Source organism: Gopherus flavomarginatus, chromosome 1 (genome assembly GCF_025201925.1).
Source record: "Gopherus flavomarginatus isolate rGopFla2 chromosome 1, rGopFla2.mat.asm, whole genome shotgun sequence".
In the NCBI taxonomy this organism is placed as follows: Eukaryota; Metazoa; Chordata; order Testudines; family Testudinidae; genus Gopherus; species Gopherus flavomarginatus.
Genome location: NC_066617.1, coordinates 130706285 through 130734280, shown reverse-complemented (window position 1 = coordinate 130734280; position 27996 = coordinate 130706285). Strand labels below are relative to the sequence as shown.

Genomic DNA, 27996 nt, shown 5'->3' with positions numbered 1-27996 from the left:
TTTTTATTTTGTTTTATGACCATAATAACCCAAATAATAATACTTTCTGGTAAAACAAGAAACATACTTTTTTATTACACAAAATCTCATTTCATAGGCGCCCTAAAAGTGCTAAGGAGTACGTCCAATATAGTAACTGGAGCCTGAAACTATTGTTGGTGCCACCGTTTAAATTATTGTCTAGTATATCCTCTTCCCCTGAAGATATAGAGTTTCCAGTCTCATTGTATTATTGAATATCAGTAATGATGGTACTTATGCCAGTGACAGAGAAATGTTAATAATATTTCCCTGATCTGATGTCACTGTGCAAGCAGCTTGGTTATAAAGTTATGTGTTAGGAAAGATTATAGCTGGTGAAATCAAGTCTTCCCAGAAAATGCAATAGAAGTTGCTGAAAAATACCTTTGTACTGAAATCAGGATCTCCAGGGACATTCAAGTAAATCTTAACATAATAGAGAGATTTAGAATTTTTGAACAAAACATCAGATGCACTCCTTCATAAATTGTCTGAAGGTTGTGTTAATTCAGCCCCTCTCCCTGCCTCCCCACATCACCACCTCCTCTGAAGTCCATTCCATCTATTTCTTCTCCTCTCTCTTCACCAGTTTAGTTGTAAATTGATGAGCCTTTGTCATTCTCCTTCCTTGACTTTAATGGCTGACTGTCCATTCTTTCTCTGTTCCCAATCTCTTGCTTTCATAGTGGGTCATCACATAGCAGTTTAACCCAATTATCTCCTCAGCATCCTGTTTCTTCACTTGCCCTTCATCTTTGCTCCATTTCCCTCATTCAGTTATCTCATTCACTCACTTGACCTGATCTTCACCAAGTACTGCCTTCTTTCTGATCTTTTAATCTTAGGCCTGGTCTACACTTAAAATTTTGGTTAACATACCTACAACACTCGGGGTGGGGGAGGTGAAAAATCCACACCTCTGACCACCATAGATATGCCAACCTAACCTCCAGTATAAGTGCAGCTAGGTGACAGACAATTGCTTCCGTCAACCTAACTACTATTGCTAAGGGAGGTGGAGTTCTTACAGTGATGGAAAAGTCCTCTCTATCACTGTAGGCGGAGTCTACACAGTGGGGTTACAGTGACATAGTTACAGTGGCATAGCTATGCTGCTATAGTGCCCATAGTGTAATCATAGCTTTAAAATTATTCTCTGAGCTCCTGCTTCTATGTTGTTTCCCCTGCATTATCACTCACTCCTTCTAAGATCTACAGTGCAACATCATTGACTACTCTGGACCTCTGTCTCTTCCTTCCATCCCCAGCCTCATTCCCCTCCATTGATTCCATGGTTTCCACTTCAGTTTCACTCTCTTCTTTACAGTTGATTCCTGCACCCATCTTTCTCATTTCTTTCTCTGTCCAAACAATCCCCAGCCATAGTACATCCTTGCATTTCCTTTCTGTGCCCAGGATCTTGCCAGTTTCTTCATGGAGACGTTATAAAAAGTCTATTCAGCCTTAACAAGAGTGATGATAACAGTAGTGCTATAACGAATGCTTATTTGTTTGTGTGTAGACTGTGGCAAAAAATAAACCAGTCATAACTTTTTAATGATATCTTTTGAGAATGATAATACCATTTTTATTATATAAATGGAAGGGGAATACACCCCTTCAAGGATGCTCCTCAGAGTGGTGTGATGATAATGAACAGTTATTAGTAGCCACAAAAGCAGCTGAATCTGTAATTAACAGCTAGGGCTGTAGCTAACTGAGCTTTCAGAAACATGCAGAGCTTCCTTTTTTGAGATATAATTACTTTTGCCACTATGGAGATCTCACTGGTTCCAAATCAATATAAAGGCAAATTCTCTTTCATACAATTATCTTCAGAACACCTCTCCACAGACATATTAAAAATAATATTTATTCTGTGAAACGCCATTAGTGTTTTAGACTATGTTCATGGATACTCCTGATTGGAAAATTTAGAATGGTATCACCAACTTTCCTTTTTTGCCTTCAGACAATATAATTGTGAACAATCAAATGGAGAAGCCTGTATTTTAGAATTCTGTAGATATAAAGAAAATCACAGGTGAGGGTTTGGCTGATGTTTGTTTATTTTAGGATTTATATTTGAAAAATTGCTAACAAAACAGAGTAATTTCATAATTCAGGGGGTTTGTTTTGGGTAAATTATCTGTAATGATTTTAGAATGAACTGTGTCCGGTGTGTTTGAGTGAAGGATACTGTAGACCTTGATAATCTATTCTGGACATAGCTTTCACATTCAACTGCTATGGTGGTCTTTACAGATGGGGGTCATATGGATGTTAGAGGTAAGGAAGAAGGCAGCTGAAAATTTAAAAATAAGTGAAAGACATGGTGACATCCTGTGAAATGGCCAAGGTGTATTTTACATCTTTATATATTGACATGGTTTCAGAAGCACCTTGTGCAAGAAGATTTTTATATTTTTACCTAAAAATATGCCAGCTCCTAACTTTGATTACTTTCATCTGGGAATGCATTTGGGTGTCACTGCATTGATGACTGAGCTTGGGAAAATTTGGACAAACTTCGGACAATTATATAAACAAACAAACTTTGGACAATTAAAAATTGCATTATATCATTCTGATTTCAGTTGAAGGTTCTTTGCTTTCCGACCACTCAGTCTTACAGTCCTTGGAAAACATTGTGGCTCATGTTGTCATTCACCAAGGGAACTCTAGACTTGAGGAACACCATGGTTTTTCTGTATTTGTGACATTTAAAGTCAGCTGGAGCTTTTCCATTGACTTCAGTGACAGTTGGATCAGGCCCTGGATGTCTAGCATTAAATAAAATAAATACCCACTTCAGCCTCAGTATTCATATAACTTACAGTTTATAGGCCAAATGATGGTGGCAGCACAATTGATGCTGTGAAGGAATGAGTGCAAGGGGCCTCCATCACCAATGCTCCTATCTAAGAAGCAGTCATTATGTCACAGCCAGTGCTTCCCCAAGCACAAGAAGGTAGGGAGACTAGTTTTGAAGACCTCAGGGAGCCAGGGCATATCTTAGTGTGATGAGGATGTTGCTCCTGAGCTGTGCATCAGCAAGCAGGCCAGTAGTAGGAGAGCTCAAGTTACAAGAAAAGGTTTAATAAGGGCTGCTAGTGAGCATCACCCTCACCACAAGTGCCCATGAAAGCACAGATGGCAAGCATCCAGCCCTATACCCACCCTCCTCCCCAACCTCCATCCTTTGTGGTTCTAGGAGGCATGAAAAGCGCTATGACTTTTCTCTGGTTGTCAGATATGTTTGTGACGTCCAAATTATTTACTTGCCAATAACATAAGCACAGGAATATGACTTTGCTGCCGGGTGGAATTGGAGGAAAATCTGGGTGGTGATGGGGAGAGAGACTCCATTAAAACAAAAATATTTTGTTGATAACAAAGAGAACACAGAAAACTGCTGACCAAGTGCATTTCTTTTTGTATAAAGAAACTTTTTTTCCCCTGTGTGTTTCATTATATAAGGCCTCCTTTTAAAATGTGCAGAACAGAGGAAAATGATTCTTGTGGTATATATTACAGCAAAAAATAAGGAAAATAAAACTTGCAAAATTCAGATCTGGATTTGCCTTCAGTGAGTAGGAGGTTATGCAGCTTCCCGCAGGAGGCATGCAAAGGAGGCCCCAAAGTCATCAGGGCATTGGGAACAAGATTTGGTTCGGACCTCTCTGTGGTGTTTGTAGATCATTACTGCTGATCCGCTCCTGACTCATTGTCCATCAGTATACACACGACAGACCTGCCTTCTAGAGTCTTCTATTGCTGTCATTCTCTGAATCCATGCTTTAAAAAAAATACATTGAATTAAAAACTGCATTGACATTTATAAAAGAACTAGCCCAGTAATGTAGGTTCCAATCTTACAAAGACTTTTGCAATTTTTAAACTTTACATACCTTGGTAGTTCCTTTGAAGTCAGTGGAACTACTCACAAGTTTAAGTCTTTGTGGCCTTCTACTGACAACACAGCAAGCATCCCGGAGCACATTACCTGGCTGAATGTGTTCTGAAACAATTAATTTTTTTAAAGATTTTTTTCTCAAAAAAAAGTCCAGACAGATTATTTTAAAAAGGGCTCCTGCCTGCTCCTGATTAAGATAATGGCTCTTGATTAAGTCTACATCATGGTCTACACACAAACTTGCTCCTTTATATTATAGGAGGAAGATCAGACTTTAAATAGTACAAAATGCACATAATACACAAGGAAATAATCTGCATGCATTTGTGATTAACACAGCCCCACCAGACAGACCAAAAGTGTCTGAAACAGCTAAGAAACTTTTGCTTGACAAAATATTTATTTACTTAGAATACTTAATACATAAATTATGTGTTCTCAATATCTAATCATCCAGTGGCCTTTAAAAGTATCTTAGCCATTTGTGTGCCTCTAACTAATTCATCAGCCACACTGGTTCATTATGCTGACATTCACACAGTTGGTTGCTATAAGGGTTCATATAAGCTGGGAACTGCAGTTCAACTTTTAGCCTCTTTGGTCTGGCTATGAAATTACAAGACATGGATGGTAATATTTTTTCCTTTACAAGTATCAGGCAAACCAGAAGGGGAGAGAATGTTTAAGTTTCCTTCCAAGAGGTTTTCTTCTCTTCCTAGGATTTCAGGGATGAAGGGTAATGTCCATATGCACAAAAAAAGATTTGACTAATTTTAACTTTCTGGGCAATTTGATTAACAGTATCTCAGCTATTACAAGTTTCACTGATACTAACTGATTAGTTAAGGTTTTTTCACACAATTATCTTAAAAAGGCTTAAATATGTAACAATATAGATAGAGGGCAGAAGCTTTTTCCCAGCAAACAGAACCACTCTAGTACTAACATTTGTGAATGATAAATTCTCTGGCCTAAATTCAGCTCCAGTTAGTGAAATCTCACTGCCTTCAGTGGAGTTGTTGCATATGAGGACAGAATTTGGTACTCTATATCTAAAAATGTTGCATAAGTACTACTTACTTAGGAATTACATAGCCCTTTTCATCCATAAACCTTAAGGAGCTGTACGAAGGCATTATTATCCCCATTTTAGGGATGGGGAAACTGAGGCAGTGAGCAATCAAGTGACATGACATAAGCCAGTGGCAGAGTTGGGAACAGAACTCAGGCCTTCTGACAGTGTCTGGTTCCCTAGTGCACTGGACTTGCTATAGTCCATCTGGAAATGAGGCTGTACTGGTATCTGTCATTCATAAGCCTCCCCAGTAAATCTGAAGAGTTGGAAATTACAACCTCCTCATCTGTGTTGCGTCTTTCAAATGACTTAACTCTCTTTTAAATTGGTTATTTTCAAACCAGAGAAATCACCTACTTTGCAATTTATATCTGAGTATGATGCCTTTTTGCAGTCCCTAGGGCTGGTATAGAAATTTTGGAGTCTCTTTGAGTTTGATCCTGGGAGCACCTGTTCTAGACCTCAATCTCTGTCTAGCTCCCCACCACAAATCCTGTTGCTTCCCTTCCCCTTTTACCTACTTATGTTCTCTTCCCTCCTCCTGCCTCCCATGCCCATTATCAAGAAAAGAAAGCCATGGATTTTCCCTACTCCCTCTTCACCCCGTGCCCACGTCATAAACTATGACAAGCTACAGGTATAATTCCCAATTCACAGAGACATACTCATTCTAGCTCTCAACTGAGCTAGCACACCAAAAGAGTAATGTACCCTCAGTAGCACAGGAAGTGGCAGCACTGGCTAGCTGCCTGGAGTACAAACCTGCCTGAACCCTGTGCGTACGTATTCAGAACGGCTAGCTCGTCCTGCCACTGCCTGTGCTACCATGGCTACAGTGGTATTTCTAGCACAGTAGCTCAGATGAGAGCTAGTACGAGTGTGTCTGTCCAAGCTGGGAATCACATCCCTAACTTGTAATGTAGATGTGGACATAATTATTATGAAAGAGAAGGCCTGTCATTTGGATCTCGTAAGCAGCCAGTGGCATGTATAATGACCTTCACCATATTGTAGAGCACTGAGTAATGCTTTCACAGAGTCATAGACGTTGAAGCCAGAAGAGACCACCAGATCATCTAATCTGACGACCTGTTTATCGCAGGTCACCAATACCACCCAGCACCCACACACTAAACCCAACAACCAAAATTAGGCCAAAGTATTATAGCCCACAGGAGATGAGACTATTATGTGCCACAAGCAGAGAACAGGAGGGACCTATGTGCACCAATGCCTGAGGCCCCTACAGTGTCTGAGAACTGATTAAGTGAGATGTACCCAGGTAATCCTGGCAAGTGACCCACACCCCACGTTGCAGAGGAAGGTGAAAAAATTCTGAGATGTCTGCCATTCTAACCTGGGGGGGAAATTCCTTCCCGACTCCACATGCAGTAATCAGTTCGATTCTGAGCCTGTGAGCTGGAACCAACCAGCTAATCACCTGAGAGAGAGAATTCTCAGTACCACCTTAGAGCACCAGCTCACCCTGTTCTGTGTTCAGTATCAAGCTGGGGCCATCTCTGATGCTTTAGAGGAAGGAGATTTTAAAAAAACAAACCTCCCAAAATACATTGGGGGGGGGAAAGATCAGATTTCCTACGTCCTACAATTACATATTAGGCTCAGGACTGTTCCACCAACATGGGGGTCTCTCATTTTTGAGGACATGACCTTATTTGCAAGTTCCAGGGGGTTCAAAAGCTGTCTCTGCAGCTTCATGTAGCCTTAATAAAAGGTGTTTACTTAAGCAATGACGTCCTTTAATAATTATTACTCAGCTCTATACAACCTACCATATTGCTATGATCTTTGAAGTTTTAATTTGAATGAACTAAAATATATAACTCTAATATGAGTATTATTATTTTATAGCTATTTAGTAGCATTACTTCAATTGAAATCCCATTTTTATTAGTACCACAGTACAAAATAAGAATGGTTTTCCATTATCATATCATTTAAATAGCAGGAATTTCCCACCACAAACAAGTTGTACCTGCTGGCTTGGAGCTTTTATTGATCCTGTCACTAGCATAACTGCTTTGATATGAGTCTTTTACTCTAAAGTGTAAGGTTTTTAAAATCTAATTGCAGCAGATGTTTCTCTGGGTTTTCTCTCTCCCTTTGGCACTCTGTAGTTTTACTTGTTTTTTCCTTGGAAAGGTACATGAAAGCGAAATCCTTGTATAGTCAAATGTTTGTTTTACCATCTAAAGCTTGCAAAGGGTCCTTAGCCTGGGCTGATTTCTTCTTGAAGAGCTGTAATTATTCATGGAAAGAAAAAAAGTCTTTGTCACTAATAGGCTTCTTGGTGCTTCTTGTAACAGTCTTTATTATTCCTTTCTACATAATTTTCTATTGATGAGGTGAAAAAAAGCTCTCCTCTGCTTTTGAGAGAGAAAAGGTAATTGTTCTTTTTTCACATTTACCAATGCTTGTTGTGTTCCTTATGTGTTTAAAGGACAAGGATGCAGAAAATTATGTTATTGATGGCATCACCATGGCAACGGTTCTTTAGAATAACACATTCTGGCATTGTTATTCTGGACACACACAAAAAAGGGGGACTTTCTTTTAAGCACAAACAGATTGTGCCCCTTTTAAATGCACCCATGAACTTTGCTTTTCTGAAGATTTACACACTGGTTTTGGATAGAAAGGATTCCAACATCATTTACCTCTCTGTGTACATCACATTATGGTGCTAAAGAAAAACTACTTTGAAAAAGCCAATGGTTTAAAGAGACACAGTATGGGAAGGGTACGTAAACATTTCTTTGATCAGAAGAACAAAAACAACTTGAAAGAATTTTCAAAATTTATGAGCTCTACCACCAGAACCCTCTAAATAATCAATCAAGGGGCAGAAGAGAGTGGAGAAGGGCCAAACTCTCTGAAATTACTGAAATTGTTAGCTCTGGTTAATTTAGCATTTGCCCACACTAGTACTGTACAGCTTAATAAGTTTAGACTGCAAATCTAATGGCCCCATTTATAGCAGTTCGCAAAAGTGCTTACCTTTCATATGCAGCATTCCACTCTCTTCGTGTGTTGACATCCCACTATATATAGTAAGCTCCTTTTGCACAGTATTTCTGTATTCACTCTTGGCTCAGTTGTGATTTCATAATGCTGAGATGAGTTATTTTATTTTTCCCAAACTCATCAAATGGTGTATTTCTATAAAGGAACAAAGTAAAGCATTGAAACTAGAGATGGGCCTGAAATCTGTTATCCAATACACCTCCTTATCCCTGAATTCTGGAACTCACTGGATCCAAAAATGTGATAGCAATTTTGGTTCCAGGTTATATCCAAAATAGGAAGGGACCTATTTTATGAATACCATTCAAGATGGTGGAAATCATGTTAGAACAGCTGATTTCATGAGATTTTCAACAGTCAAGATATTGATATTAATTTAAATTGTGCAAAAATAAATTTAAAACCTGGATTTTGGCACCACTGCATGTGGATCCTACCTCAGATTCAGCTGGAAACCTGAGCTTTGAACCTGGTCCAAAAACTGAATCTGATGTTGAGCTGAACTACATCTCTTTGGCCCATCTCTAAATAAAACAAGTAAAACCCTTTAACACTGATGAAATGGCTAAAGACATATTTTAAAATTATTTGGTTTTTTGGGGGAAGGGGGCGGGGAGGGATTAGATACAAACAAACAGATTATCCATGAAGGTTCAGATATTTTGCAATGCACTGTAAGCAGGATCTAGCCAGAGAGCCAGACTATGTGGCCTGGGAGGATCATTCCATTGTAGGAGAATCCTTTGGTAGTGCAGAGCCAGTGCAGAGGCTGTGATGCTGCTTCTCCCTCCTACTGTTACTGCTATGGAGAGTGTGGCTAGAGGCAAGGTTCCAATCTCTAGCTGGTGTTTTGTCCCTTTGGACTGTTAGCAGCAGCATAAATTAGAGCAGACTGTGCTGCGGAACCAGTCTCCACACACAACAGCCCAGGTTTTGGAGAGTGCAAAGATGAGCTTTACACCACTTTTGTACATGCACACATAGGTGCCGACTCTGTGGGTGCTCCAACCCCAGAGCACCCATGGAAAAAAATAGTGGGTGCTCAGCACCTACCAGCTACCTGCCAATCAACTGTTTAGCAGGCCATACCAATGAGCTGTTTGGCAGTTGGTGGTTCTGAGGGGGCAGAGTGGAGGCAGAAAGAGGCAGAGTGAGGTCATGGTGTGCTCACGGGAGGGGGTGGAGTGGGAACAGGAGTGGGAAGAAACAAAATTAGTACAGGGCCTTGGGGTGATAAGAGATGCAGTGAGGGTGGTGCTTTGAGAGAAGGGGGGGAGTGGGAGCAGGGCCTCGGGCCAGAGCAGGGGTGGAGCACCCACCCAGAAAAATGAAAGTCAGCCCATGTGCATGCACATGCATTCACAACTTGTGCTGTGTGCTCTTTGACTGTAGTTGAGGATCTGACCCAGCCTTATATTGTTCTGTATGGGGAGAGGAAGAGACTTGGGTCCTATCTTAAACATTCTTGAAGAGTTTTCAACTGCTGCATTTGTAAGGGGTAATTTGGTCAGTTGCACATCCCCATATTAGAGCTGCACACACCAATTCCCCATAGTGACAAATAACAGTGTTTCTTGTGTCTGAGGGAAGATGTGGGGGTTTAAAGGGGCATTGCCTGAGTGATGTTTGCTAGGGGCATTCTGCTTCCAAAATCTTGAAAGAGGCAGAACGATGTTGAGGCAGTGCTGGGAGGATGCAAATTTAGAAGATGCAGCATGCAGGCTGATGAGAGGAAGGGGAAAGGAGACAATTGTACCAGGGTCCTCAGCTGTTCTTCCCCCCGCCCCCCCCCCAAAAAATCTGTACCTGGTATTAAAAATGAGAGGGAGTGGGGCTCCAGCAAATGTGATGTACTAGGCCCCCAAATTTCTCTCAGTGGGCCTGCATGCCCTTCCCTCTTCGCCCCACCCCCGCCTGCTGTCAGTCAATCTACGGGGAAAGAATGAGGGACTGGCCATGTTTCCACCCAGTCCAGACTTAGTCCCTTTGGAGAGTGTAATGCCTCTGTCCTTGCTATCATTCATATGAACCTTGAACCCAAGGAGTGAAATTCATCCTTGTGCTGGCCTTCTCTACAGGGGTATATTTTGTCCAAGGTTCCAAGATTCAGTCTGTTTACTTCTTGCTTCCCTGGTGAGGAAGAAACTCCCCTTCCCCATCGCCAAAAAAATCTGCCATTTCAAATGTGGCTAAAAATGCATGACATGGCAGATACAAAATGGAGCATGAGAAGAAGTAGTCTGATTTGGAGGACACTAGTTGCTTTGCTTCTTTGTAAAGCCATTAAGTATCTCAGCTACCAAAGCTAAAGTGACACTTGTTTTGGTTGAGACAGATAACCATTTGACCAAAAAAGATTTCTAAAAGGGACAACTTACTTCCTTTCTTGCCACTGAATTGTCCTCCGAATCCCCACCACCAGCCAGATAATGGCTGCCTGTGCATGGGTTTGTAAATTAGGCAAAATTAAAGCTGGTTTTCTTGAGCTGAGCAGTCAGAGGTTTGTTTTGCAAAAGACAAGACCAAAGGCTGGTTTAAGCTTAGATCTTGGTCCCATTTCAGCCCCTGGAGTTTGAGTGGGAAGAAGTTGATTCGATCTGACCACTGCTTTACATTACCTATAGGACAATGGATAGATAGCCTCGGTGTTTTTTAAATCAACACCACATTTGTAAGTTATGTATCCACATTCTCTATAATTTAGTTTTAGGATGTATGTGTTTTGTGACATGTCTTTTCATGCTGTTTATGTAAAAGGAAACTTGGAAAAAATCTATGGCATCTATTAAACTTTCACCAGCCATCAACACAAAGTACTTAGAAATGTCTTTTGGTATTTGTTCATTATACAAAAATAATCTCATAGAAACAACATAACTAAAGTCAATTTTTTGAGGAATAGATTTGTACTGTCATATGAGACTGTTTGTTTGACTTGGGTCATGTAACGTGTTAGTAGGGAATATCTACAAGTCAAAACCCGGGAGAAGTTTTCTTGTCTACAGAAGTCGACATGCATTATGAGTATAGTCTTGGTGCAACACAGATGTTGCTAAGATAGCTGTTCCATTAATAATTTACAAATGCACACACAAAATCCACAGCTGTCCCATGTGGCTCCATTTGTGATAACCGGTGTCAGTTAAAGCTCAACAAGAACTAAAATAAGAAATCTGCTTTAGCCTGTTGTATTGCAAAAAATACTTGCCTCACAGCTTATTCAAATAAGCAAGACAGAGAGTAAAGATCCTAACTGCCCTGTTTTCAAAGGTGCTGGTTATGCACAGACACACTATATATTGTTTACATGATGTTGGCAGGTGGCATAAAATTTTACTGGCATGAGTTCGGGATAAGTTATGGAGATCACCCGAAGCAAGTTCTGTTAAAAAATTTATACCACTCTGCAGTATCATGTATTTTGGGTGTGTAACCTATCTTACAGAAAAACTATTCCAGAAATGTTTGAGGTTTAAAATATTTTATTGGCATTATTTTTCACATCTCTCTGCCTGCAAAGCAAGGCTGCCTTAGTCTCATGACTCCAGCTGTACAGGCCTCAGAGGGAGAGAGAAATTATAACACAGAACTGTCTTCTTAAAAAAAAATAAAAAATAAAAAAATAAATTCTCCCGCCTCTTTTTGTTAAACAAATCAGATTGTCATGATTTAAAATTTGATTAGAGCTGATTGGAATTTCTCCTTTCAAACTTTTTTTTTAACAGAAAATTGGGGTTTCAACTAAATGAAAATGTTTGTGGCCAGTGTCTACTTTCCTTAAAAAATAATTCATTTTTTCATTGGAAAACTAAAAAGTATTCATTTTTGGAGGTGGGGATGATTTTTTGATGGAATGGTGAAATTTTCCCTAGTGGAGGAAAAAAGCTGTTTTCCAAACCTCTCTGTGTCTGATATGTCACAGTCTTCCAGGATGAGAAATAAGTACACAAGATTTTTGAAAAAGAGAGAGCAGGCAGGGTTCCCAGGTCCCTAGTAATAGATACTCCTCTTTCTAGTTCCATAGGTGCTTGAGATATTAGACCCAAAGGATTAAATTTTCAAAAATAACCTCTGATTTTGGTACCCATCCTGAGGCACCTGGGGCCTTGTTGTGAATACTGTGCGCCACCCAGCAGTTGGGGTTTGAAAGGCTCGCAACAGTGCTGTGGCTTTGTGTACAGAGGCCTTGGCTACACTTGCGAGTTACAGTGCAATAAAGGAGCCCCGGGCGCACGAGCTCATTCCGCGTCCGCACTGGCAAGGCAAGTAGAGCGCTCTGACTCCGCAGCTAGAGCACTCCTGGAAATCCACCTCAGTGAGTGGAATAAAGTTTGATGTGCCCCTGCTGGAGCGCTGCCGCACCAATGTGGACACCCTGATCTGTTAATGCTCTCTGATCAGCCTCCAGAAGTGTCCCACAATGCCTGTGCTAGCCACTCTGGTCATCACTTGGAACTCTACTCCCCTGCCCTCAGGTGACCAACCATCAGACTCACCCTTTAAATTCTCTGGGAATTTTGAAAATCCCCTTCCTGTTTGCTCAGCCAGGCGTGGATTGCTCTCAGCGAATCTTTCCAGGTGACCATGTCTCCACATACCAGGCAAGCCCCAGTATGGAGCAATGGCAAGGTACTGGACCTCCTCAGTGTTTGTGTGGAGGAAGCTGTCCAGTCCCAGATGCGCTCCAGCCATAGGAATTACACCACCTTCGGGCAGATATCAAGGGACATGATGGAAAGGAGCCATGACCAGGATGCACTGCAGTGCAGTATTAAAGTAAAGGAGCTGCATAATGCCTATCACAAAGCCTGTGAAGCAAACTGCCGCTCCCGTGTTGCCCCTGCGACCTGCCATTTCTACAAAAAGCAGGACACAATACTTGGGGGTGACCCCCACCTCCATTCCGGGGACCACCATGGACACTTCAGAGCCCAGTGCAACAAGGCAGGAGGACGAAGAGGAGGAAAGCGGGAGTGAGGGTGCTGAGGAGCAGGAAGACACCCCGCAATCCCTAGATGCATGCAGCCAGGAGCTGTTCTCAAGCCAGGAGGAATGTAGCCAGTTGCAGCGGCCGGTGCTTTGGGAAGGACAAAATACCAGAGGAGGTTACCGGTAAGCGGCTTTTATTTTGGGAAGGAAGTTATTTGGTGTGGGTGCTTCAGGCAAGGAGGGTGAGGGCTGCATGCATGCCTAGATGCGGAATAAGGCATTGATGTGCTCTCTCACATCATGGTAATCAGCCTCAGTGATCACTTCAAAGGTCTCATCCAGAACTTGGGCAATGCATTTGCACAGGTTTCTCAGGAGAACCACTGTGGTCCTTGTCCCAGTCAGGCTAACATGTCTGCGACTGTGCCATGAGGGGCAGGGGAACCATTGCTGCACACAGGCAAGCTGCATATGGGCCAGGGCGGAAGCTGCATGGCAGTAGAAGACCCTTCCTTGCTTCCCAGGTCACCCTCAGCAGTGAGATATCTTCCAGGATGAACTCCTGTGGAAAATTTGAGGACAGTGTTCAGTATAGGGGGCCCCTGCCACTGTTGGTTCTCCCCATGGCACAGAAACCCAGAAGACAGTACAGCCATGAAACAATCAGTAACAGTAGACCCTGTGCTTACTCACCATTTTGGGGCTCCCATGGGTTATGTGCACTCACTTTGGCACGGGCAAATTATGCTATTGTGTAGACTGTGCTTGCCCTTAAGTATGGGGGAATCATTGCTTTGTCTGGTTTGAACAATGCTGCCTCTGCTAAGTGTTGTATTTTGCCTTTACAGATGCAACCTTGAGATCTCATCTGTCCATGTTATCACTGGCCAAAAGACTCCAAAGAATCAGAAAGAGGCCACATAGAAGCAAAGAAAACATGTTGCATGAAGTTATACAGCATTCAAGTAATGAAAGTCAAAAGGCTTGGCTACACTTGTGAGTTAGAGTGCATTAAAGCAGCCCTGGGTCCCTAGCTCACTACCTGTCCACACTGGCAAGGCACATAGAGCACTCTGACTCCAGGGCTAGAACACTGGCTGAAAGGCCTGGGCATCAGTGTGAATGAGGTGTTGCATTGCTGCGATCTGATCGGCCTCCGGAAATGTCCCATAATCCCCTTAAGTCAAGTGGCCATTCTTGTAATTGTTTTGGAATCACTGCAGGCATGCCAATATGCCCTTTGAAAGCTCCGTTTCTGACATCCAGCATGCTTATCTGCTCCGAGACAAAGCATCCATTACTGTGGTATGCTGTGTGTGAGAGAGAGTGGCATGGGGGTGGTCTTTTGCTGTCTGAATTTACAAGACAGCATGCTGACATACTTTCAGCCCCCCCAAAACCCACTCTCACTCCCCCCACATACACACAACACACTCCCCGTCACACTCCACTGCACCTCCCTCAATTGAAAAGCACATCGCATCCACTTGCATGCTGGGATAGCTACCACAATGCACTGCTTTCTATGGCTATTGCAAGAGCTGCTAATGTGGCCACACCAGTGTGCTTGCAGCTGTCAGTGTGGACAGATAGTAGTGCTTTCCCTACTGCACTCTACAAAGGTTGTTTTAATTTAAAGCGCTCTACATCTGCAAGTGTAGCCATGCCCAAAAAGTGCAGGAGTGGCGGGAGAGTGAAAGGAGGGTCCGCCAGCAGAATGTGGATTGCCAGCACCAAAGCACGGATTGGCTGCTAAGCATCATGGAGCGCCAAGTGGACTCTCTACAGGCGCTCGTAGCAATGCAGGCGGAGCACTACCACACCCACACCCCCCATGCAGCTCTTGTCCCAAAACGCTTTTCCTTGTGCCCCCATGTCACCTCCAACCCACTTTTCCCGACATCTGGGTTCTTACCGCCACAAGCTACCTCCAACACCTGTAGCTTCACCACCCAACCCTGAAAATGACAACCCCTACCCATTGCACTCAACCCCCATCACCATGCAGTATAGCCGTCCTGAAGTACAGCACTCATTGCACAGCACTCCAGACAGGAAGGCTGAGTTGAGAACAGAACATACGCAAATCTGTGATTGAACCATTCCCCACCCCCTTGCACTTTCTGTTTCCCAAGTAGTTGTCTCTTCAATAAATGGATTTTTTGGCTTTGAAAACATTCTTTATTATTACATAAAGTAAAAGATACCTTATCTCAGGAAAGAAACAGACACCGCAAGTCAGCGTAGCAAATAGATTCTTACTAACATTGGAACCACTGCACTTCACTCCCATGCAGGGCACCAGACATTACTGGTGGCTTTCAGCCTCAGATTGCTCCCTCAAGGCATCCCTAATCCTTGCAGCCCCGCACTGGGCCCCTCTAATATCCCTGCTCTATACTGTTCAAATTCAGCCTCTAGGTGTTGAACCTCCAAGTCCCTTTCCTGAGTGAATCTTTCACCCTTCCCTTCACAAATGTTATGGAGGGCACAGCACGCGGATATAACTGCGGGGATGCTGTCATCAGCCAGGTCCAGCTTCCCATACAGAGAGCACTAGCAGCCCTTTAAACGGCTAAAAGCACACCACACAGTCATTCTGCACCGGCTCAACCTGTTGTTGAACCTCTCCTTGCTGCTGTCAAGGCTCCCTGTGTAGGGTTTCATGAGCCATGGCATTAAAGGGTAAGCAGGGTCTCCAAGGACCACAATGGGCATTACGACTTCCCCTACGGTGATCTTCTGGTCTGGGAAAAAAATCCCGGCTTACAGCTTCCTGAACAGGCCAGTGTTCCGAAAGATGCGTGCGTCATGCATCTTTCTGGGCCAGCCTGCATAAATGTCGATGAAATGCCCACAGTGATCCACAAGCACCTGGAAAACCATCGAGAAATACCCCTTCCGATTAATGTACTCAGAGGCTAGGTGGGCTGGTGCCAGAAATGGAGTGTGTGTCCCATCTATCGCCCCTCAGCAGTTAGGGAAACCCATTCGTGCAAAGCCAGCCACAATGTCATGCACATTCCCCAGAGTCACGGTTCTTCTGAGCAGGATGATGTGATTAATGGCCCTGCAAACTTGCATCAACACGATTCCAATGGTCAACTTTCCTACTCCAAACTGGTTCACGACCAATTGGTAGCTGTCTGGAGTTGCCAGCTTCCAGATTGCAATAGCCACCCGCTTCTCCACTGGTAGGGCAGCTCTCAATCTCGTGTCCTTGTGCCACAGGGTGTGGGCGAGCTCCTCTCACAGTCCCATGAAAGTGGCTTTTCTCATCCAAAAGTTCTGCAGCCACTGCTCATCAACCCAGACTTGCATGACGATGTGATCCCTCCACTCAGTGCTTGTTTCCCAAACCCAGAAGCAGCGTTTCACAGTGGTGAGCATGTCTGTGAATGCCACAAGCAAACTCGTGTCATATGCATTACTCAAGTCGATATAGTCGGAGCTCTCACTGTCTCATTGGATAATAAGGAATAACTCGACTGCCAAACGTGATGTGCTGGCGAGACTCATCAGCATACTTCTCAGCTGTTTGGACTCCATTCCCGCAGACAGAAAGGGAAGACAGAGCATGCAGCACAAAAAATGTTGAAAGATGGTGCCAAATGTGGACGAAAGGAAAGGGAATGCTGGGATGCAAACTGATGCATCCTGGGGCATTGGGACCGGACCCAGAATGCCCTGCACTCCACGCCTCCCTCCCACAAGCCACAGCGCCGTAATGTACTGCTCCCAATGCCACTGCAAGTGCCACAAATGTGGGCACGCCAGTGCACTTGCAGCTGTCAGTGTGGACAGACTGCAGCGCTTTCCCTACTGTGCTCTCTGAAGGCGGGTTTAACTCATAGCACTCTACATCTGCAAGTGTAGCCATGCCCTGAGAAGCTAAGGCAACAGGACTATAGGGAGCCACATGACTATATTCCATGGCATTGGTGCTTCAGGAGTTGGGTGGGGAATTTTCAAACATAGAAGCTGGATTCCTCCTCCACAACCATTCTTCTCTCCCATTTGGGGCCTCTTCTCTTTACAGCCCGGCTTTGTGTGGAGTAACATAGCAATGAATCCCCACAGTGCATAACCTGTAAAACATTTCTGTCTCCTTGCTATCACATCTCACCAAGTTGCAATCTAAAGATTAAACAAGAGTAGAGTAAGCCAGTCAGCAGTTCTGGGGTTTGTTTCGTATTTTGTTTTAAATCTCTTTATGTGAGCCTAGTGCTCCTGGAAGGTGCCAGATAGGCAACCCCAGAGACTCAGCTGTTTATTCACAGAATAGGTATAGTGTTGGCAGCAGCAGTCCTAGCTTCCCTGCACTACCATGCTAAATTTGCCTCTGGATAGACTGCATCTATGTGTGAGAGGGTAATTCAGTACTAGGTCTCTCTACTAAGACTGCTGACAAGGGTGTCAGTTGGCACCAATTCCTACCAATATTGCTGTGTGAGAACTGATCTGAGATTGCCAAACAGCCATCACCTTGTGATAACATTCAGTCACTACTGAATTGGCTTGAATTGGAACCTGTGCAGCCAGACATTGCTAACCTGTAGCTTTGATCCCCAAGACAGTCGCCTTCAATTATGTGGGAGGATATGAACCTCTTTCCTTTCCCTGCCTGTTTTTCTGCAGAATGGGATTTGTTTAGTCACTCTTATAATTCTCAGATCCTTAACATTGTATTTTATCTTCCCCTCCCCCCAAGCTACAGTACCTTTACAGAATTGCAAATCTTTGCCTTTTGTGCCTACAAGATGAAGTTGTATTTTTTGATACATGCCTATTTTTAAATCTTGAGACAGAACCAGTCTTCATGGCTTGCTGACAGATGTGGTTTTTCTGGCTGCTGCTCAGATCAGGAGCATGCTTTCAAGCATAAGACCACAATCTTGTCTGCCGACGAAGATGACCCTAAACATGTTTTATTTCTAAACATGTAATTGCTAAACAAACTTGTACGTGTTTGTTGTGTAATGTACAAGCCATTTTTTTTCCTGTATGATGTCCAGGACTTATACTTTGTAGTGATGAATTGTATTTCCTTAAGTCCATTTGTTCTGTAATTTTTTTAAACCTTGCAACTGAGTAGATATATTGACTGAACTAAGTAGAGCTTTTTTAAAAGCTTTAGATGGAACCAGTCAACTTATTCAGAGAATCTTGAAGGAAAAAAGAACACACTGGTTTGACTAACAATGCAAGAAAATATCAGAGCATGAAATAGTTAAATAGTTCTTAGCATACTGACACAAGATTTCTCATTTAGTTCTATTGATCTGTTCATAAATGTCTGTATTATACCTGATGTATTGCCCATCATGTCATGATCATCAAATGGATGTCAGCTGGCCTTACATAGTCAGCTAGTTTCCTCCTTTGTTCTTTTCTGCCAAACAAGCAAACCTTTGTTTCCTCGTTCAGGGCTCGACCCTTGTTTGTGATGAGAGCACCCAAGGCTCCCATTGATAACAATGGGATTTGCAGATGCTCTTCACCTGTCAGAATCAAGCCCTTATAAATGAGAAGGAAGGGTCCACGAGAGCTGAACAAATTATGTAGCTCAAATGTGAGGGATGAAATGCAGGCCCCATTGAAATCAATGGGAGTTTTGCCATCGACTTCAATAGGGACAGGATTTCACCATAGGTCTTTTGACATTTTGTTGTTTGGTTGGTTGTTGGTTTTGTTTCAGGGCATCATTTTCATGTTGAAAATATTAGGGATAAATTTTCAAAAATGGATGCTTGAGTTGAACATGTCAAACAGGTACATGGAGGTGTGGATGGTCAGTTGGGTGCCCCCAAAAAGCAGTTAAATTCACAACATAGATAAACAGATCCATATTCTTTATGTAGACCCCCACCACCACCATCCTCCCTGCCCTCTCCCTTCTGGTACTCCTCATTGGAAAACTAATCAGGAATGATAAACTTGTTAGAAACGTTTTTGTTTTGGACACCATCTAATATTAGGAATATAGGAGTAAAAACCTAATTGGTCACAAAGGTAATCGATGAGAGAAAGATCTAGGTCTGGATACACAAAGGGACACCTAACTTTTAGGTATCTTGAAAATCACTGGGATCCACAATAGCCTGTGTTAGGCACTAAGGTTATCTACACAATGAATGGGAAGAGACAAGTGCCTGAGAATGGGATCCACAAAAGCCAGCTCACTAAGCAGCTCACTGCCTTAACTAGCCAATCTAAGATGCTGACAAGAGGTATGTATGATATCTAAATCTGGGCTACAGGGAGGCGCCTGTCTCTACTAGGAATTCACAGCTAGGACCCCATCTCCTAGAATCAGGCAGCCTAGGCACTTAAGCTGTTCCTTGTGAGAACGCCTAGGTGCCTGCCTACCCACACAAAATGGAGGAGGTTGCCTCCCTTATCTCCTTTAGCCCAGTGATTAGGGTGCCTCATCCAGGATATGAGATCCAGTTCAATTTCCCCTGCTGCCTGATATGAAGAAAGGATTTGAAAAGAGGAGTTTCCTTCCTCTCAGGTGAGTGCCCTAGTCACTGGACTATAGCATGATTCTCACTTGGTCTCTGGCCCAATTGCTACTTAATTAAAGTGGAATGGCTTCAACAGGAAAGATTCAGGGCGATCAACATCAGAATATCCCAGAGTCTAGTGGCTACGGCATTCACTTGAACAGTGGAAGATCCCTTCTCATCAGGCAAAGAGGGAAATTGAATTGGGGTTTCCCACATCCTGGCTGAGTGCTTTAACCGCTGAACTAAAGGTTATAAGGGAGGGTCCCAACCCGCCTGGCCATTTTGTGTAGAGTTAGGCATGTTCTGAGCACACCTATCAGATCAGGCCCCACAGCCAAGATAGAGAAGCGCTTATTTTCAGCTGATGTGAATGCTGAAGCATAGGCAGGACATAGGAGTGGGACACTGGCCTGAGGCAACAATGTGCATACCCAGTGACAGAAACTTAGGCACTTAGGGAAATTTTACAGCAAAAATTTGGGTGCAGTTAATGAGTTTAGGCACCAACAGGTTCGGTGTCAGCTAAGCTGGGATTTTGTGGATTGCAGTGGTGATTCAGGGGCCTAGTGTGGATCTGGCCCCTAGTTCCTATCAGGGCCATGAAGTATCAGGTATTAAACAGATACGAAATACTTGATCCTAACCAGAAAGCCAAAACTGGGTAACTTTTTTTTTCAGCAAACCTCTTATCAATAAATTATCAATCTTCTAAAACTACTAATTATCATTAGTAACCGTTTCAAAGCCAGCCACTCATGGATCCCCTGCCCAGACTGAGGTCATTACTAACATCAGATGGGATAACTGGGAAACAAGTAGCAAATAAATAAATAAAGCAAAATAAAATGTCACCCAATATTAGTGCCATGATGTTTTTGGTTATACTTTATATTAAGGATACATTTATAAGTAGCTTCTAGTGGGTAATAAATTATTAATAGATATTTTAATACATGGTTAGTCAACTGCTATAGATTGTTACAAAGTCCAATGGACCAAATGATTGCTTATAATCCTGTTTTATACCCGTCTTCAAGATCTTGTACTGTTGTGCTTATAACCTCCTGTAACACATACTACTCATGTATGTAACTTGTTTGTAACCGCTATTTATGGATGTAACTTTAAAATAATGCATGATTGAGGTTTTTTTCTTTCTTGGTACTAAATTTAGTTAAACAAAACGAGAAAGAGGCTTAAATTATGTGATTCCAACAATTACATGCAAGCCCATTCTACTTTACAGTGGAACAGGATATTGCATTATAGTTAATATTCTGTGTAGTCTCTCTTATGGCAGAATTTTAAAAAGCAATTGTCGATGTTTGAATGGGAATGATTTATCTAAGAATAAGGAAAAGCAGTATACAAAAAATAACTGAGTAGGTGAAACCATGGAGTTAGCAGACACGCAAATGAGAATATACAGGATGAAATATGAAGTGAAACTATTCCAGAACTCCTTTAATAAGGTGGTAACAGGAAGGCTACGTTCATACAGGCATATCCAAAGAGCTGTACTGGTAGGATGCTCTTGCACTGATTGTGGATGGAAGATCACAAGAGAGAGGCCAAAGACCTTGTTACACCGGTGGACCTCAGAGAGACCAATCTGCATGACATCCTGGTGTACAAGCACAAGTTTTGGAAGAGGCTATATAAGTCACTGACCCGAGTAGCAAAGTGGCAAGGAAGAAGAAGAGAGAATGTGAATGAAAATAAAGTTGACCAGTACATGAGTGTCACAGTGAGCCCGGTTTAATCATTTTCAAGGCCAGTGACCTAACAATATTTTTGTAGGGTAGTACAATGGAAAGGTCATTGTATCAGCCTTAAATTTTGTGTAATAGTGATGTTAAGAGATCTGTGATAACTAAGGGTGTGTCTACACAGGAATGCGAGACCTGCAGTGTGGGACGCAGCTGGCCCTGGTCATTAGAATCAGGTAGATGTTTGGGCTTGGGTTGGAGCCCAGGCTCTGGGACCCTCCCTCCTTTTGGGGTCCCAGAGCTCAGGCTCCATCTGAGCCCGAACATCAGCACAACAATTTTACTGCACTGCAGCCAGAGTGCTGTGAGTCCAAGCCAGCTGACCTGGGCCAGCTGCAGATGTTGAATTGTTGTGTAGACGTATCTTAAATTGCAGTGTGGATTAACACACTAGCCTCTCATGTCTAGGCCCAAATCCAAATATTTTCTGTCTCAGAGACATAAATAAGTATGGTAGTGTCTGTTTAGGTTCTAGCTCACATCACAACCTCCATCACACTACAGAAACAAAGGGACATGATTGAAAGTCAGGTAAAATCTAGAAATGCGATAGCAATGGTGTCTCAGGTCAGGATTAAAATACTAATAACAGATACATTTAAAATTAAATTACAATATTTTTCCACCAATAGCACTATTCTGCTACTCACCAACATTATCAAAAAGTACAGGTTCCACATTTATGTTCCAGTCCCCTAATTACATACTTACATGGAATAATGGAACTTCCTAGAATCAGAGATGTTAATTGGGAGATACTGTTTTCATTGCCAGCAGCACATTTGCCCTGAAATTCTTGTTGAAATTTGTAGAAGCCGCCATTGGTCATGGTCATGTCTCATTACTTTTCTGAATTTACCTTATGTATATAAACTTCAGAAGAAGGACACGTAGCTGATTTTACTTATTAATGCAGTATATCACTGTCCTAAAAGGTGTTTCTTTCTTTTATAGGAAAAATAATGACCATGTAATAAATTTTGTAGGCAGACAGCAGGTAGAGTTATTTAATAGCTATATTGAATAAAAAGAGACACACATGAAAATAAGATATTGCTTTATTTTATAGGTGGCAGGAAAAAGTCTAGAACCTTTCAGTATTGGGACATTTTAGTGTTAGGAGAATAAAGTGAAGCCTTTTTGGTGTGCAGACTATTCTCTTTCATCTGCATTTAGTCTTTCACTTGACTTGTGAACTGTGATCTTTCAGTTGACCTGTGATCTCATAAATTCTGGAAGCTGGTACACACAAATCACTGCAAAAATCAACAAAAGCAGCAAGAAGCAGCTTCTCATGATCAAAACCAGAGTGGAGAAGTTGCATACAAGCAAGGAAAAGGCAAAAAGCCTGCAAATGTGTTGGGAAGCAGTGAAAGCTCCACTGGTTGTTTTTGATATTTAAAACTGGACTGGAGAAAACACTAGAGAAAAACTACTGCAGATATAATCCTGCATTGGCTAGGAAATGGACTAGAAGGATTAACTTAGTATTTCCTATCTCTATTCCTTCCAGCTTTCTACAGTATATTTTTCAGTTGTAGTAAGGAGCAACAAATCAGGCTGTGATCTCATTTATGCTAATGCACTTTGACTGACTTCAGTTTGGCCTATGATGATTAAGGATAAAATCTTGGCCTTATTAAATTCAATGCCAAACTCCCATTTGACTTCATTGGGATCATGATTTGCTCCTTAATGACTAATTTCCTATTTGTTTCTGTCTCTTAAACTAAAGTCATAGGGCTATATTGTGGCATCTGTTCTATAGCTTGGTGTAGGAGGTGGTGCAGAAGAGGTCAGCACGATCTCTGCCAGTGCTGCTCTTTGTGCGTGAGGAGGAGCAATCCATTTCATCCATTAGGATGCATACAGACCAGTGCAGAGGAGTGTCTGGAATCATCTCGCTGCTCTTCCTCCTCCTCCTTGTTTGGGCATCCTGTTCTCTGGTTCTCCAGGAAAGTCAGAGCTAACAATGTGCCTGCTCCCAAGAATCCTTACAGAGCTCTCTAAGGTGAGGGTGACTTCTTCCATGTCCTTGTGCAGTGAGCCAGACCCTCTCCCAATCTGGCCCTTAAATATAAATAAAATCTGCAGGTCAGATGGCTGCTAAACTTTAAATCCAACACAAAAATATAGTTCCTGTGGTGGGGATCTCAATCTTTGTTGAACATCACAATGTAATAGAGAGATGGCCATATGGACGAACTTATCTCCCATTGATGGCACATACCATTCACTTTCTATATGGAAACATAATAGTTGGAAAGTGATTAATATATTATTAGTTCAAGCCTTTTCCATAACTTGGACCACATCTTACTGAAGAGAGTAACTCGTGGATCAATTGCCTGGACAATCTTCCCTGCTATTTGCAACCACACATCCCAGTGGTAACTAACTGATACACTAAATACTTTCCTAAAATTCATTTATTTTTAGCTTTGTTCGATATGATTTAACTACATAAACTAAAAGAGCCATGTGAACAGTCAGCTCTGCAAAAATCCAGCAAATGCTTCATATATCTCCAATGGTTCACAAACCACTCGTATGCAGTGAATTAATATACACTAATACTTGGATAAAATTCTCCCTTGAATCTCAGTTTGTTCCCAAAATTCCAATCAATCCTAATCTTAGGTTTTCCTCTACATTCACAGCAATATACAATTCAGCTCATCTCAAAGTGATTTTTAACAATGGCAGATATTCAGTAACTTAGAGCAAATACTGATAATCACTTGCTTCATTAGGCTTCTGTGCCATTAAATATCTACTGTCATCTGTCTAATTCCTCCTCATTCCCTTAGCAGAGTGACTCAATCAGGCATGTGTTATCTTTCCTAGATCCTTTTCTGACCAGAGGGTAATGTGCAGGAATGCAGTTTGTCAAACACATTGTGTCTGAAATCCTTTGTCAGGGAAGTGTGGGGGGGAAAGAGATTATAAATTGTCTCAAACACTTCAGCAAGGCCATTCCCAGTTTTTTATATCTGCTCATTCAAAAAACAACCGTGCCTTTATGATGTTTTATTCACTTTCTGTTTGCATGTGACTATATGTAACTGCAGTGCAGTACAGCATATAGATGACCCCCGCCTTACTCAATTGTTCCATTCTGGAAAGCCTTGCATAACTCAAATTTTGCGTAAGTCAGAAATGTATAACCTCACGTTACACAAAAATTTCCACAACTCAAAAATCCTGTTTCTGGCTTACGGAAAAAGTTCCATAAATGCGAATTTGCGTAAGTCAGGTCTTGTGTAATCCAGGGAGTGTCCATACATTATACTCTCCAGGGGTATGCATGTTCCAGTGCAAGTTATTTAGTATTTTAGAAAGGTTTTAGAATCATAAAGGTTACAACATTTGTGGCTTCAAAAGACATGGGAGGACTTGTCTGTCCTTTCTGGGCGTGTGGAGGGGGGGACTGTGGGGAAGGCATTGGAGGACTAGCAGCACTTGAGTAGTGGTAGCTTAGATCCACACTAGAGTGACTGGGTGAGCAGCTGACAAGTTGTGCCCACTTGAGGTTTAGCCAGTGCCCCGTGAAAGACTGGTCACCTTGAATTAAAAGCATCAGCACATGCAGGTTAAGGATATTTGTGTGTGGATGGGACTCGAGTTAACTTCAAAGTGAAGATAAGCCCTGAGAAGCACAAGTCCCATTGAAAGCATGCTTGGCCCTTAGGATGATAAAAAGAAAGCTGATCCATACTGTCCCCTGGCTCTTAAGCATCTCTAGGATGGTTGGTATGCCATTATATATTATACACAGAGAGAGAATGAATAGTGGGCTTGCTGGGGAATGGCTACATTTCTGGCAAAGAAAGAGAATGAAAGGAGATTTATATTATATAAAAAAAAATCAAAGAGAAATATCCATGCATAAAACTAAATATAAAATGCATAAATATAATCCTTAGTGGATTCACCACTTGAAAAATAGCTCTCTGAGAATTTCAGAAACATTGACGGACAACAATAACAAAAACAAAAAGCAGTGGGTTCAGTCATTCAGTTCAGATAACCACCTATGAGCCAGGAAACTCCATGGGATTGACCTTTCTGAATTTCCTCTGCATTCTTCCATTGGGAAGCAGGGTTTGCGACCTCCATCATCTGATGAAAAATTAGGATCTGGCCACAGGAATCCATAAGGAGTGCAGGGTCCTGCAGCACCTCTTATGCCTCTCCGCTGGCTCTGGTCCCTGGTACCCTGGCTCCATCCCAAAGAAGCTATACTACTAGGTCTTCCTCCTGCTGGGAGAATTCTCAGATGTCTAGATTTGGATCCTCTGTGGTGTGCATGAAATTATATAGGTGTAAACACACACAACTTCAGTCTGTGGTGTAAATTTCACAGCCTCTCCATTTTATTGCAAAACTATATTCTCTTTTCTTTGAGCTTTTATAGTACATGAAAGATTCTTGGAAAGTAGATTCTTTAATGTTATAAACTTGGAAAGGGGCAAAAATGATTAATTGTTTGAATACTCACTACATTCTATTAAATGTTCAAAATACATATGGCTGCAAGCATATAATTTCCAGTGGGTTCTGATTGTTCTAATCTATTTTCAAATTCCATGCAGTTTCTTTACCTGCTCATGTTATCTGTCACTAAAAGCTTTAAATTATATAGTCACAAAAATAACCACATTCATGTGATGTATAAGCCTGAAGTGTAGGTGTAATGGATCCCAGTGGATGCTTGTTTTGTAATTTGTGGTGCTCATATGTTGATTTTAAAACCTTATTGCTATAACATTCAGTTGTCTAATGGGACACTCTCCAGATGGAAGATAAAAATTACACTGACAATGGAACAATGGACCTGTGAAATTGATTAGAGTTCATCTGCAATGGGATTTTTTTCAGTACTTGTGTTTTCTCTCTCTCTTTCTCTCTCTTTCTTTCTTTACAGAGGGTATGAACTGTATGAACAAAGATCACGGGTGTGCACATATCTGCCGGGAGACGCCCAAAGGTGGGGTTGCCTGTGAATGTAGGCCTGGCTTTGAGCTTGCCAAAAACCAGAAGGACTGCAAATGTAGGTAGATGGAGACTAAATATCAAATGCCCCAACATGTCTTATTTTCCACATTGCTATTATTTTCCAGAGATAAAGAAATCAGCTAGACTTTGACCAGAGGTGATTAATGGTCTTGATAGAGTCTGAAAGTGTGTTCTTTTTGTGAAGTACTTAATTGAAGGAGGGTGAAAAGTGTTTAAGAGTACATCCTCAAAAGAGATTGGTCTAATATCAAACTGTCAACCTGAACTCCCCTGAATAAATACTGGGGCAATTCAGATCCAACTCTGAAATTTACAGTTCAGCACCATTTCTCATCTTGAACAGAGGAAATGGGAAGGTGGGAGAAGATGTTTTGTGTTTTAGGGGAGAGGGCAGGGGAAGGGGATGGGCAGGGGAAGAGGCACTTAATCCAAACTGTATTTAGAAAGCAAAAATATCCACTATAAATGAATGCATATCAATAGGAGTCTGTCTTACAATACAGTCATGTTCTCTTGAAGTGGCATCGAGGCATTAGAGCCATAAAATGAAGCTCACCTACTTTTCATATTTAAAAGACAGAAAGGTTTTCAGTACTATTGGTTGCATTGCATGTGGGCTACTGCCTTTGGCATTACTAGGAAGGCACATGGCCATATCCTATATGACATTCTTGAATACCATATTTTAGATGATGGAACACAAGCATGTCACCCAGTGCAATTGGGAGCGTAAGATTTTCCATACAGGGTACAACAATTGATCCTTCTGTAAGAGCATTATCCACAGCCAGCTGAAGTCAATGGAAGTCTTTCTATTGACTCTAGTTGGCCTTTGATCAGGCACTAATACCTTAACTTGCCTCCCTAACTGGAAGCTTTGGAAGGGATCGAGGGAGAAAGAATTGCTGTTACATGTCTTTAATGCTTTATGGAATAAAATGACTAAAAGAACCAACTGGTTTCCCCTTAAGGGTGATATTTTTGCCATGGTCTTTGTCTCACCTTAACCTCTTTCTTCATCCAACCTCCCCTGGTTAAATGTGATAAGCGATATTTCTCTGAGTGTAAAGGAAAAGAAAGGATCATCTTTGAATGTCACTAAGAAGTGCCACAGATGAATGCACAGTTTATCAATATTTTATGGAAAAATAAGAGCACACAACAAACAAAATTAGTGTTCTAGTAGAGTTTCCATTCTAAATGTGTATTAAAAGTGAACATTTTGTTAGCTGACCTTGTGCCATTAATGACAATGAAACATGAGGCAATCAGAATTTAAGATGGAGATTAACTTTACTTAATTATGCTTATATTACCTGTTTGCACATATCTGTAAGTTCCTTGTGGAATATTTGAGCCTTCATCCAGGAAAGATGGTGATAGAAGAATTGGGGCCTCTGCTAGTTTCATATTACTAGGCATATCACAATTCAGATGAACAGAAGACCTGAATTTATTCAGTGCCCTGCAAAGTTCAAAATGTAGTTTGAGTTATAGTGAATTTTTTTAGATCCCTAACCAGGGGCCCTGAGTCTTCCACAGCCACTGAATTTGTTGCAGAATCCTCATCCCCATTTGCTGAAGAAATGTGCTTAGAATCCTACAAAAAAATTTTACTTCTAGCCCTTCTGAGTGTGAACTGAGCACAAACCCAATACAGGGTTATCTGCATGAGTAGTCAGACAACCTGAAACAATAATGGGGGATGAGCTG

General features: G+C 41.8%; 1 protein-coding gene across 13 annotated transcripts in view; it reads left to right on the top strand.

Annotated features, from left to right (window-relative positions):
• SCUBE1 (signal peptide, CUB domain and EGF like domain containing 1) overlaps positions 1–27996 on the top strand; it is a 316316-nt gene that overhangs the window by 126567 nt on the left and 161753 nt on the right. For 10 of the 13 annotated variants that reach the window (XM_050924739.1, XM_050924763.1, XM_050924730.1 and 7 more), the window contains exon 5: positions 26192–26317. The exons of the other annotated variants lie outside the window; for them this stretch is intronic. In XM_050924739.1, the coding sequence (XP_050780696.1) occupies positions 26192–26317 (126 nt within the window). The remainder of the gene's footprint in view (positions 1–26191; positions 26318–27996) is intronic. 13 annotated transcript variants of the gene reach the window in all.